Source organism: Pteropus medius, unplaced genomic scaffold (assembly GCF_902729225.1).
Source record: "Pteropus medius unplaced genomic scaffold, Ma_sr-lr_union100, whole genome shotgun sequence".
In the NCBI taxonomy this organism is placed as follows: Eukaryota; Metazoa; Chordata; class Mammalia; order Chiroptera; family Pteropodidae; genus Pteropus; species Pteropus medius.
In genome coordinates, this window is record NW_024344253.1 from 222,302 (window position 1) to 234,341 (window position 12,040).

General features: G+C 43.7%; 1 protein-coding gene across 5 annotated transcripts in view; it reads left to right on the forward strand.

Moving 5' to 3' along the window:
- SLC44A3 (solute carrier family 44 member 3) overlaps positions 1–12,040 on the forward strand; it is a 77,840-nt gene that overhangs the window by 16,714 nt on the left and 49,086 nt on the right. For all 5 annotated transcript variants that reach the window (XM_039869515.1, XM_039869516.1, XM_039869517.1 and 2 more), the window contains 4 exons: positions 4,031–4,191; positions 5,734–5,823; positions 7,046–7,170; positions 10,143–10,329. In XM_039869515.1, coding sequence (XP_039725449.1) covers positions 4,031–4,191; positions 5,734–5,823; positions 7,046–7,170; positions 10,143–10,329 — 563 coding nt within the window. The remainder of the gene's footprint in view (positions 1–4,030; positions 4,192–5,733; positions 5,824–7,045; positions 7,171–10,142; positions 10,330–12,040) is intronic.

The window sequence follows — 12,040 nt, forward strand, 5'->3', positions numbered from 1 at the left end:
TAGTTTCTTTCAGTTAATAGTTAAAATATTTGATTCCATTCCTTTCTGATTTGTAAGGTTTTGCTGAGAAGTCTGACAATAATCTAATGGATTTTCCTTTATAGGTTACTGTCTTCTTTTCTCTGGCTGCCCTGAGAATTCTTTCTTTGTCATTGATTTTTGATAATTTTAATACAATGTGTCTTGGAGAGGCGTTTTTGAGTTGAGATAATTGGGTGTTCTGTTGACTTCTTGAATTCCAAGCTCCAGCACATTCCTTATATTTGGGAAATTCTTGTTAACTATTTGTCTGAAAATGCTTTCTAGTCCCTGCTCTTTTTCATCCCCTTCAAGAATGCTCATTATTCTTACATTTCCTCTCCTAATGGTATCAGCTAGTTCTTGTATTTCTCTTTCATTAGTTTTCATTCTTTGGTTTCTCTCTTACTTTTGAGATATTTCTAGATTTCTGTCTTTGATATCACTGATCCTTTGCTCCATTTGGTTGACTCTATTTCCCAAGCTTGCTATTTTATTTTTCATCTCTCTCAGTGTGTTCTTCATCTCCAGAAGTTATATTTGGTTCTTTTTGAGAGTTTCAATCTCCTTGCTAAAGAACTATTCTGCTGGCCTAGTTGTTTTTCAATTTCTGAAATTGTTGCTATTGATGGTTTTGGATCTCATTGAGTTTTTTAGAAATACCATCTTGAATTTTCTGCCATTTAAGTCGCATATTTCAGTGTCTTTAAGCTTATTTTCTGGAGATTTTTCTCTTTCTTTCTGAGATGCCTATCACCTTGGTTGTTCATGGTGTTTAATGTACTATTTCTCTACCTGAGCATGAAAGTATATTCTACTTTTTCTTAGAAAGAAAATTTATTATATAAAGATCTCTCTTTAGCCTGTTGCAAAGAAGGCGTTTTTCTTTTGGTTTCCAGTAGGTGGCACCTAAGTCTCTTGGATCCCTGCTTTATATAATGTTTTAATAATTCCTTTTTTTCTCTTATAGATATTTAATCATGCTTGCTACCCTCAGTCTCAGTCCCTGTCAGTATTAGCGACAGTTTCGGTAGCATTTGCTGAGATTCCCCTGGGACTCCGCAGTGTTCGGTCTTGAAGGATATGAGAGGAGGGCCCCTCTGGGTTGAGGGGTAGGGGCTATAGCTCAGCCTCGTGTTTTGCAGTCACTTCTGGTAATAATTAACTGTTGCTTCTCTGCCATCCCTGCTTCTCTGCTGTCCTCGCTTCTCTGCTTGCTTTCTGCCTTGATCCTTGGGCAGTGCCACCGGCCGTGTGGAACTCACAGATGTCCCAGGCAGGGCTGTGCAGGGAACCTGCTGCATCATCTCGCCTCACCCTCCTCCTACAGGGAGCTCTGGCTGCAAGAGGCAGCTTCTTTATTTCTCCCAGTCTATTGCCCGACACCCAGGGTTGTGACCTGTGATAGTTCTTATGCATAGATCCCTCATTCAGACATGCTTTTGTGCAGGTTCGGTGTTTTTTTGTAGAGTTTCAGATGTTCAGCTTATTGTTATTTCAAGGGGAGAGATCTGGAGACGTCTCTCAATCTGCCGTTTTTGACGTCACTCCCTTGTGTTCTTGATAGTAAAATTCAACATTAGAAAGATGTCATTTCTCCCTAAGTTGAGCTATAAATTTGTCATGATTGAAGTAAAAATAACAGGATTTTTAAAGAAACTAGATAAACCAATTTGAAAGTTTGTAAGGAAAATTAAAAAAAAAAAACAGAAATGATCAAGAAAAATTTGAGAAAAAACAACAAAGTGGTCTAGCCCTTCCAGTTTTTAAAACATATAAAGTTTAATAATTAAAATACTATAGTACTAGTTTAGGTGTAGGAAGATTAATGGAAGATTGCAGATAATCCAGGAAAAGATCCAAATGCTTACAGGAATTTAATACATGATGAAAGTGGCATTTCAAATCTGTGACAAGAAGATGGACTATTCAACAAGTGATGTTAGGACAGTAGGGTAGGCATTCAGGAGGAGAAGCTAAATCCATACCTCATGTCTCATGTGGATAAATCTTAAATTGATTAAATATTTTAACATATAAAATTAAACCAGAAAGTACTGGAAGCCATGGGAGAATTATTTTATAACCTGAAATTAAGGCAGGCTTCTAACTATGACTTGAAACTCAGAAAACATAAAATAAAAATTGAAAAATTTGGCTGCATTAAAAACCAACATTTCTGTATGCCAAGAACATGAAGCAAAATTAATAGGCAAATAAGTTGCAATTCATATAAAAAAGATTACTTTCTCTAATTTGTAAGAGGTCTTGCTAATCAACTTTTAATAGACTAAGGTCTCAAAATGAGATAAGAATATAAATAGATGCTTCAAAGAAGAACCATAATTTTTAAAAAACATACAAAAAGAGGCTGGGTAGGGAAGATTCTATTTAAGGCAGACATTTTTGCACTGTAGGCCGGCAACATCTTGGAGGTTTTATAGTGCATTGTATTGGCAAGAGTATGGGGAAACAGGCACTTTCATACATTGCTGAGGGAGTGAGGGCAATTTATCACTATTCATCAGTGATGAATACACATACCTTTTAATCAAGCATCACTATGTCTAGAAATTTAATCTACAGTATCCTTATACCGGTGTGGAAGGACATATGTATAAGATTATTCACTGCAGTGTCCATAATAGCAAGAGACTGAAAACAATGGCTGTCAATAGAGGACTGCTTAAACAAACTGCAGCGTATCATTTAACATAACACTATTTAGCTCTTTTTTTTTTTTATAAAAGATTAGTAAACTAGGAATAACACAGTACTTTCTCAGTCAGATAAAGGGTATCGATGAGAAATCTACAATTAATATTACACTTAATGGTGAACTATTGAATGGTTTACACCTAAGACTAAAAATAACACAAGAATATCTGCCCTTATCCCTTTCACTCAACGTTGTAATGGAGGTCCAATGGAGGAGTTGCAATAAAGTAAAGAAAAGAAAAAAGAAGAGATGAAACCACCTATATTATAGCTGACTTGATTATTTACATAGAAAATCCAAAGGAATCTAAAAAATAACTACTGAGTGAATTTAGCAAAATTGTAAGATATAAGGTCAAATTGAATTTCTATATACTAGCAGCAAATAACTTTTTTAAGTCTGTCTTCAGCAGCATAAAAATATAGAATACTTAGGAATAAATTTAGCAGAAAATGTGGAAGACCTCAATTGAAAACTTAAAGCCATTTCTGAGAGACATTATCACCTACATAAGTAGAGGAATATTCCTTATTTATGAATTGTAAATTTTTAATATTGTTAGGATGTCACTTCTTTCCACATTGTTCTATAGGTTCAATACAGTCCTCCCAATATAATTTTTGTAGAAATTGACAATTTCATTCTGGATAATACAGAAAAACGAAAGTCCTAGGGTCACAAAAAATTTTTGAAGACTGAAGTTAGAAGGCTCACCACCTGATTTTAAGACTTATTATAAAGTTACAGCAATTAAGACAGTGTGATATTGGGATGAGGATAGACAAATAGATAAATGGATGAAGAAAGCCCAGAAATGGGACTGCATATACATGGTCAATGATTTGTAATGAAAGTACCAAGGCAATTTCATGGGGAAAGGAAGTCTTTTCAAATAATGGTGCAGAAATTAGTGGAAAGATGTGAGGAAAAATGACTCTTGGTCATTTCGTATGAGAACTCTTACCTCATACACAAAATTACTTTGAGGCGAATCTTAGACCTAAACGTAAAGTGTCGAAGTTGGTGTTTGAGATCAGTGAGGTAGCTCTCCAAGGTTAAGTTTCTGGTTTCTAGAGGTCCCCATTATCATTAAGCATCCAGAGCATCAGCTAATCACTAGCAGCACAGTCACCCACCTTTCCCAGGGGTGTACTTGGCACACAGGGTGCTAAACCTCTTTCTATTACTTTATCTCATGCTTTCTGGGTTGTTGAAAATTTTAAACAAACATCGTTTTTTAAGATAAATAATTAAACAAACCTCTTTACCATTTATTCCATCTTTTATTTTTAGCAAGTCTTTCCCGTTGTTTAACCGGTGCATCCCTCAAACGCCAGAGTGCTATTCCCTGTTTGCATCTGTTTTGATAAATGACGTTAACACCCTCCATCGAATTCTAAGTGGAATAATGTCAGGAAGAGACACAATCCTTGGCCTGTGTACCCTCGCATTAGGTAATTATTTTTATTTCATGATGATTTATGGATTGTCAAAGTTTCTTATACTTATCTACGTTGTACAATGAAAATTAGCCTCTTGACTTAAACATAAAACTTTACTTTGTATATTTTCTTTATAGATATTTTCAATGTTTCAGGTTCAAGTGGGAGATGGGACAATAATTGGGGGAAGACTAGCTGGCTCCGTGCCAAGAGGCCTCACTAGGTGGGGGCCTTAATGTAGTGACCGTGTTCCAGTGCCTGGTTCTCAGCTCTGCATAAGGATGGATGTTCAAAGCAGGCTGCCAGTTTATAAATTGGGCATGAAAAGTACAACTATCAGAGGGACCAGAAACACATGTCTTCGGGCCAGGGTGCCCTCCACCTGTAGGCAAGCCAGATTGGAAGGCTGCTTGGTGAACATGGGAGGCGTGTGCTTCCAGGTCAAAAAGCATCAGACAGCAGTGACCTGACACATCCAGCTCTCACAAGGAACATCCCTGCTTTGGGCTGTAGGCAGATCAAGGCCTTGAGCCGGGACATGCCCTTTCCAGGCCTTTGTAGAAGCACAACACACCTCTTAACCCTTTGATTTCCCATTTTTTATGTTTCAGCTTGATGAGCCCCCTTTAAGAGTTGGCTTCCCCCTTTCAAACAAGTTAATACCCTCTGCTGCCAGAAGTAACGGCCCATTGTCTACTCCAGTGGCTGCCTCCCAACCTGTGTTGAAAGAAACTCTTTGGTCAGATACTAACATTATTTTGCCAGTTTACAAATTGAGTTTTCCATAATTTCAGTACCAAAGTTACTAATTTCTGAGTGCTTGGGATGCTTAAATCATCACCAGAGTTCTTATGGCCCAGATGTGCCAGGCGTTATACTTAAGTCATTCAAACCTCAGCAGAATCCTGTTACCATTTGTAGGAGAGGAAGCTGAGGCTTAGAGAAGCTAAGTAACTTGGCCAAGGTCACACATTCAGTAGTGAAGGAGGCAGAGCTGAGACTCAATCCAGAACTGATTCCAAACCCATGTTCTTAACCACTACACTGAAACATCTATATGTAATCCTAATTTCTTGTTTAGAAAAAAATAAAGTAATATTTATAAATTCACTGTAATACTTAGAATAAATTGATAAGCTTAAAAACCCAAATATTGGAAAATAATACACAGGGTTTTTTTACACATGCAGTTTACCATGTAATTAGAATGTTAAATTTTTCATTTTTAAAGGCATTACTCTTTCCTATTTATAAGAATATCTGAAACCAATTAAAATGAGAGCTTTGCATAGGCTGGTATAAAATCAAGAGTTAAATATAATAAAAAAATTTTAATGATTCATTTCTTCTTAAAATAAAAAAAATGTTTTGGGTATTTGGAAATAATACCTGCTTAAACAATTTTTTTTAAAATTCAAGAAGAATGCTTGCGCTTTTGGAAACTGTAACAGATTGGACTCATCTGTGTTTCAGCCCTCTCAGTGGGGGTTTGGTCATCATTGCCCGCACACCTTGGTTGTTATTGTGATTTCTATGTTATGCTTAACCTTTCAGCCTTGTCTTTGGCCATGATGTTCACCTTCCGATTCGTGACAACCTTTTTGGTTCACACTTTCATCGCTTTGGTTATTTTGGGATTGTTGTGTAAGTATTTCTATTTGATTGATTTCTTTTTGATTAAATGAAAAGGCTTTTAGTTAAGTATAGAACTTAAAAGTTGCCACTTTTGCGCTAAATGGGATCTTAGAGAGTTTTCTCATCCAACTGCATTAGGATTCCCATAAGACTCAGGCCCAGAGAGGACAAAGGAGTAGCCTATGTCTCACAGATGACGGTAGAGTTAATGCCCACTCTTGTCTCTTCCACGCTCCGCTCCCGAGACGAGCCTGCCAATTGAGTGACCTGGCATCCACACCATTAAAAGACAATTCCAATACCTGTCAGAAGCCTCCTAAAGGATTTCTTCTGAACTTGCACATCACCCGTAGATACCACCAACGTGGCATGCCCGCATTGTCACATCCGAAGAAACACAGGCCTTGAGCTTGGGGTAGGATCCTGGAGACCCTCTCCTATGCCCACTGTTTTCATTGCTGGCTCTGGGGCCCATCTAGGAATTGTGGAGAGGGCGTCCAAGAGGCAAGGGCATGGAGGAGGCTCCAGGCAGCGGCCATTTATCAACTAGTCTGGGGTATTCGAGTTTTCAGTCATTGGTACAGCCAGTGTTTCATTCTCTCATTACTTAGGTGTGCGCTCCGCCCCTTAGAGCTCCATGGCTCACAGGTCCACAGGGTGCCTGGGCTGGAGGACATGCACATGGCTGGAGAGGGATGCTTTCCCATCTACGATTAGTAAGGACATCTGTGATCTTCCAGTTACTGTGGCTGTGGCGTAGGTAGCAGTTAGTGCCTAAATGCAGAGCATCTGCAGTGTCGCAGTATCTGCCCATTTTTTGTAGATGCCAGTTTCATATCCAGGCTCCTGCAGGAATTGTCACCAGCAGAGCTCATTTGGAAGTTTTAGACTTTGCACTCTAATATCGCTTCTCTTAACATCCTGCCAGTGCAGTTTCCTCCCTGCTCACAGCCAGACCCAATTTGGGCTGAGCAGATGGGACACACCTGTATTCTGGGGTCACCCCACTGCACCTCTCAAAGACAAGGAGCCACTCCAGATCTGAGGGGTCCTCGGGGGGCTGCCCTGGCTCTGCCCAGCTCCTTCAGAGGGTCAGTCTTGCTGTAAAGCCTAGGGATTTGGGACCCACTGCCTGAGCCACACCACCTGTTATGTGGCCCTGCATGTCTGGATGCGGGGGAGGGTGGTCACCTGAGGGCGGGTGCTGAGCCCGTGGTGTTTTTCTTTCTAGTTGTCTGCAGTGTCTTATGGTGGCTATATCATGACTACACCAATGACCTCAGCATAGCATTGGACACAGAATGGGAAAACATGATGTGCCTGCTGGGGTTTGCTATTGTATCTACAGTTCTTACGGTAAGAAATGTGCTTCCAGTAGGAAGTCAAGTAGCCAGCCAGAACTCTGAAATCCAAATAATTGGATTTTAACCAGAAACAGCCAGAATGTGTTTTTCTTTCACTTCAGAGTGTGCATCAATATTCGCACAGTGAATGGACACACATAGTTCTGTTTTTATGTGAGATCTCTACATAGGGATACATCAAAACCTTCAAAAAATAAGGAAAAAAAGTCTTCCTTTTTTCCAAATCATTTCTGCCATCTCTCAGAGGTTAATTTGTTACCTGGGCTGATTTGTTGTCCTTGTAGAACCATTTTTACCCCCCAGAGGCTGTAAGGTGGACACTGAAGGGGGACAGACTCACAGCAGTTCCTGTTCCCTGTTTGTGAGGATGGATGCTCTGCTCTCTCCAGGGTGTGACAGCCCGCACTGCCCTCGAGCACAGAGGGCTCTTTGCTTCCAAACCCACTGGCAGCTGGGTCACCGTGGTGCTCAGAGAACCCGCCGCCTCCACTGTGAACTCTGCAGTTGAAAACAGGCAAACAGAGTGTTGTTGAGGCAGCGGATGTGGCTGTTGGGGGAGGGTGGGTGGTCACTCCCCAGATGGTCTTAGATGTGCCAAAGTCACAGGGCCCTGGAGAAGGTCTGGAGATGGTTTCGGGGGGCCTGCGGTAGTCTTTGCTAGTGTTGCTCACTAACCGTTTTGTGGAGGAGCAACAGCCTGGGGTTTGCACAAGCCCGTTCAGTCTTTCAGCAGACACAGGCTCTCTCACAACTCAGTTCTCTCTTCTAAGGAAACCCTTCAGCTCCCACGTTTGTACAGTCTTCACGTTTTCTCCTCTAGTGAGGTTTCAGGTCTGTGTTCTTCACGTAAACTGTCTCGGAAGCAAATGTGCGATGAAGTACAGCTCCGGCTCCATCCTGCCTCAGGCAAGGACCAGGCCCATGGCTGAACTGGGGCCTGCGAAGGGGGATGGAGGAGAGAGGGCCCCCTGAACCCCAAGTTATGCGCTGCTGGGTATGGGGGGAGGGGCAGGGCTGGGAGTCGGAGAGAGAGCCCCCTCCCTCTCTGAGCCCTCCACAGTGCATCTTTTGTTTTCACACATTGAACCATGAATGGCCACCCAGATGCCAGGGTCAGAGGTGAATGTTCCTCCTCACGGTGTGTAAGGTGAGTGAAAGGGGAAGCTGTGAGAGCAGAGAGGCTGTTTTTACCTGTGTCTGTGAGGCCCACCCCATGGCCGGTATAAAGGGTAGAATTGAACCAGAGGTCATATGCCTTCATTTGGCACATAGGTCACTGCCACTTGCTGGATGAGCTTATTCTTGTAAGTGCCCTAGACTCTTCATCGCCATCACCGTTTACGGAGCTCTACTGTGCACAGGGCCCTGCACTAAGCAAGGGAGCCAGCAAGACACAACACACAGAGCACATGTCCCAGGATGAGGTGGGTCACAAAGGAAGGAGTGCCGTGACATGGCTCACAGGAGAGATCCCAGCCTTTGTAGTCTCGGGCCTATGTTCAAATCCACACCCACCACCCACTCTGTCATCTTGGAGAAATGACTTGGCCTCTCAGGTTTCGGTTGTCTCATCTGTTCAATGGCAATAGTATTACAAGCTTGCCCACAGGGGTGTGGCCTTCCCTCCTCCCGTGGGGCATCCATCATGGAAGCTGCCATTTTCGCCAGAGAGCCCCGCAAGTGCTGCCTGGGGGGAGACCTGAGTCTGGAGAGCTGGGAAGCCTGTGGAGCAGGAAGACGGCCATGCCCAGGGAGACCCCTGCCTGCCAGCGCAGGCTCGGTCCCGCAGAGCCCTGCACGAGGTGAGGGAAGGAGGACAGAGAGAGCCAGGTTATGTCCCCTATTCAGACACCACTCCCTGTCCCCAGCGTTAGCTGGTGTCCGGGGGAGAGAGGAGTTATTGTCTGCCCATCTTCTCCCTCACTCCCTGCTCTTACTCTCGCTTTCCCAGACAAGGGAGAGGAGAAACCCCCAGCAGCAGGAGAGGACTAGAAGCAGGAGGAGGCCCTCATCCCTTCATGCTCACCTTGGAGCCTCCATCTCACCCATTTTCCCTCTTGCCCTCCTCACATGTCGGGGCCCCGCAGAGACCCTGAGAGTCCCACCTAGTGGCCTGAATCTCATCTGCTACCAAGACCACTCAGGTGGGGATGTGTCCCTGTTTTCCGAGTTCCCAGCAGCCGCCTTGCGAATCAGCCTGAAATCGTTCTGGAAGATGGGGCCTGCCTGTGACTACTACTGAAATGTTTTCAATATGACTGCTATCGGCAATGAGGAAAACCGGTGTCAGTGGTATTAAAGGCTTCCCTCAGGGTGTCAGCCTAGGAGCACAGGCCGAAATGCAGCAGTTTGCAGCTTAGAGCCCAGAAGAGTGAAGTCGAGGCCCAGGCCCCACGGCAAGTCCACTCCTCAAAGGACCCTGCCAGCGCAGGGGATGAGAGATGGCAGGGGCTGGGCCAGCACGTGGGGGTGGAGAGTGGGTCTTTCTTTAATGTGATATTTATATGCAAGGAACCAAGGCCAGGAGAGAAGAGGCACCGGAAGTTGTTTTGAGGCGTAAGCGCCGTCCAGTGCCTCACGCTGAGCTCCCTGCCTTTTGCAGTCCTTCAGCTTTCGTCGAGCATCTCTGGCGTTCAGGGTGGAAGGTAGACAGAAGACAGTTCTTGACCCTGGAGGACCTTATTCTCATTTTCTCCTGCTCTCTAACCAGACTGCAGTCTCCTTTAGGGCAGGGATTGCATCTCGTTCATTGTTACAGCTGCCAAATCTAGCCTACGGGGACCAGCACATAGTAGATGTTTAGTTCGTGTTTGAGGATTTATCTGTTCAGTGATAAAAAAAGCAGCGAGTAGCTATCTCAAAAGAGCTGTTTGTTGAGATGGCAGTAAAATATTAGGGTTTGTTTTAAGCCCTTCTCCGTTCTTCATTATTTTGAGTAATTTACTCTAACCTCTTTCTCACCAGGCAGTTCTGCTCATCTTGATTTTTGTCCTGAGAAAGAGAGTGAAATTGGCAATTGAAATTTTCCGGGTTACAAATAAAGCCATCAGCAGCTCTCCTTTCCTGCTGTTTCAGCCACTGTGGACATTTGCAATCCTCATTTTCTTCTGGGTCCTCTGGGTGGCTGTGCTTCTGAGCCTGGGGACTGCAGGTAAGGGCAGTGGGTATTGGTCCCCTCACCTTGAATCAGGCACAGAAACCTTCCTCGTTTTGGAATTGTTGGTTGGTTTTCGTGGAGACCAAACCTCTCATGGAACTAGAGGCATCTGATGACAGCAGTGACAACATTTGGGGCTCTGTTATGGCAGAAAGCGGGAAAATTCTTTCTCTTTTGTATTGGCTTTAAAGAAGCTAAATTTGTGTTTCATGAGAGAATAAATTCAGTAAAGACTGAAAGCATTTTAGGAAAAATGACAACATAAAGCCTATAGAAAGAATCTTATCAAATGTCTCTTTTGGATTTAAATTTTATCCAGGGTAATTTACCAACTCCCATCAAATCGGTAGGTGATAAAGAACTCAGGAAAGACCCTATTGCTCAGCAGAGCCAGCCTAAGTTTAAGGCAAACCCACACCAAAATTCACTTGGTACTAAGAGACCATACTGTATCCTCCATTCTCCTGTCTTAGCTATACACTGGTTTTCTACCAGAGATATTCCTCAGAGATTCTGATTCACTTGGTTTGAAGTAGAGCTAAGTATCTCTATTCTTTAAAATTCGCATTCTAGAGCTGTGCTGTTCAAAGTGTGGTCTCAAACCAGAGAAGAAGCTTATGCCAGAATGCATATCACTCATTGCTTCCTTCACCGAGAAAGTCTTACTGGGGGGAAAAAAAAAGTCAGCAGAGGAAACAATGGGCTTGGTGATACACTGACGTACATTCCAGCACCAGCTCCTTCTCTCCCTGCAGGCTGGTAACACACGGCGTACAGCCGGGCGGCTGGTCCGTGGAGCACGCTTCGAGTGGCACAGCTGTAGATCTTCTCTAACGCCTCTGCTTGATGTGGTTACGGCCCACATTTGCACTCCGATGGGAGCGCAAAAGAGTAAGTTACTTTCTGAGACGGTCACCAGGCAGTTAAGAACCACAGCAGGTGTCAAATCAACAAGGCTAATGTAATTCCTTAGTGATTTATCAAGTTTAGCTCCAGTCATGTACGTAGGAACAACTGCTATGTAGCAGAATCTTAGTAAACCGGATTCTCTTCCCTCTCCTCTGGCGTAAACTGATCCCTCGGAGGTACTTCAAGGTGGCAGCAGGCTCCTGCCAGACACAGCCCTTAAAAACCCGTATTTCCAGCTTTGGAGATGCTTTAGGGGCAGTCATTCCTGTTGGAGGGGGTGGGTCTCTGGAAGCTTGCTGAAGGCCTGCAGTGAGCTCCCGATAATTATCCAGGGAGGAATGCTGGTCAGATGGGTACAGGACTGTATTCAGTCAGGGTGAAGTTTGTCTGGGAGTGACAGAAAACTCAAAACAGTGGCCTAAACAAAATATAAGGATATTTCTCCCTCACATAAATGAAATCCACAAGGAGGAGACCCGTGCAGGCATGGTCGTCCAGAGGTCAAGGGCCCAGGCACCGTCTTTCTTGTTCCTCAACCTCTACCACTTGCTTCCACCCCACTCAGGCTCCAACCAGCAAGTGTCGTCCAGCCTTTGGGAAGGTGACGGGGCGGATGATGAGCGTGCCACTCCCTCCCTCACCCCACCAGAGGCCACGACTGCACTTCCACTTACGCCATCGGGCAAACCTTAGTTACAAGGCATTGTAAGCATCACAATCTCCTTCGATGTGTGTGTTGTTATGCTCAAGGTACAGGCAAGAAAATTGAGGCCCTGAGCATCATTTGCCGAGGGTC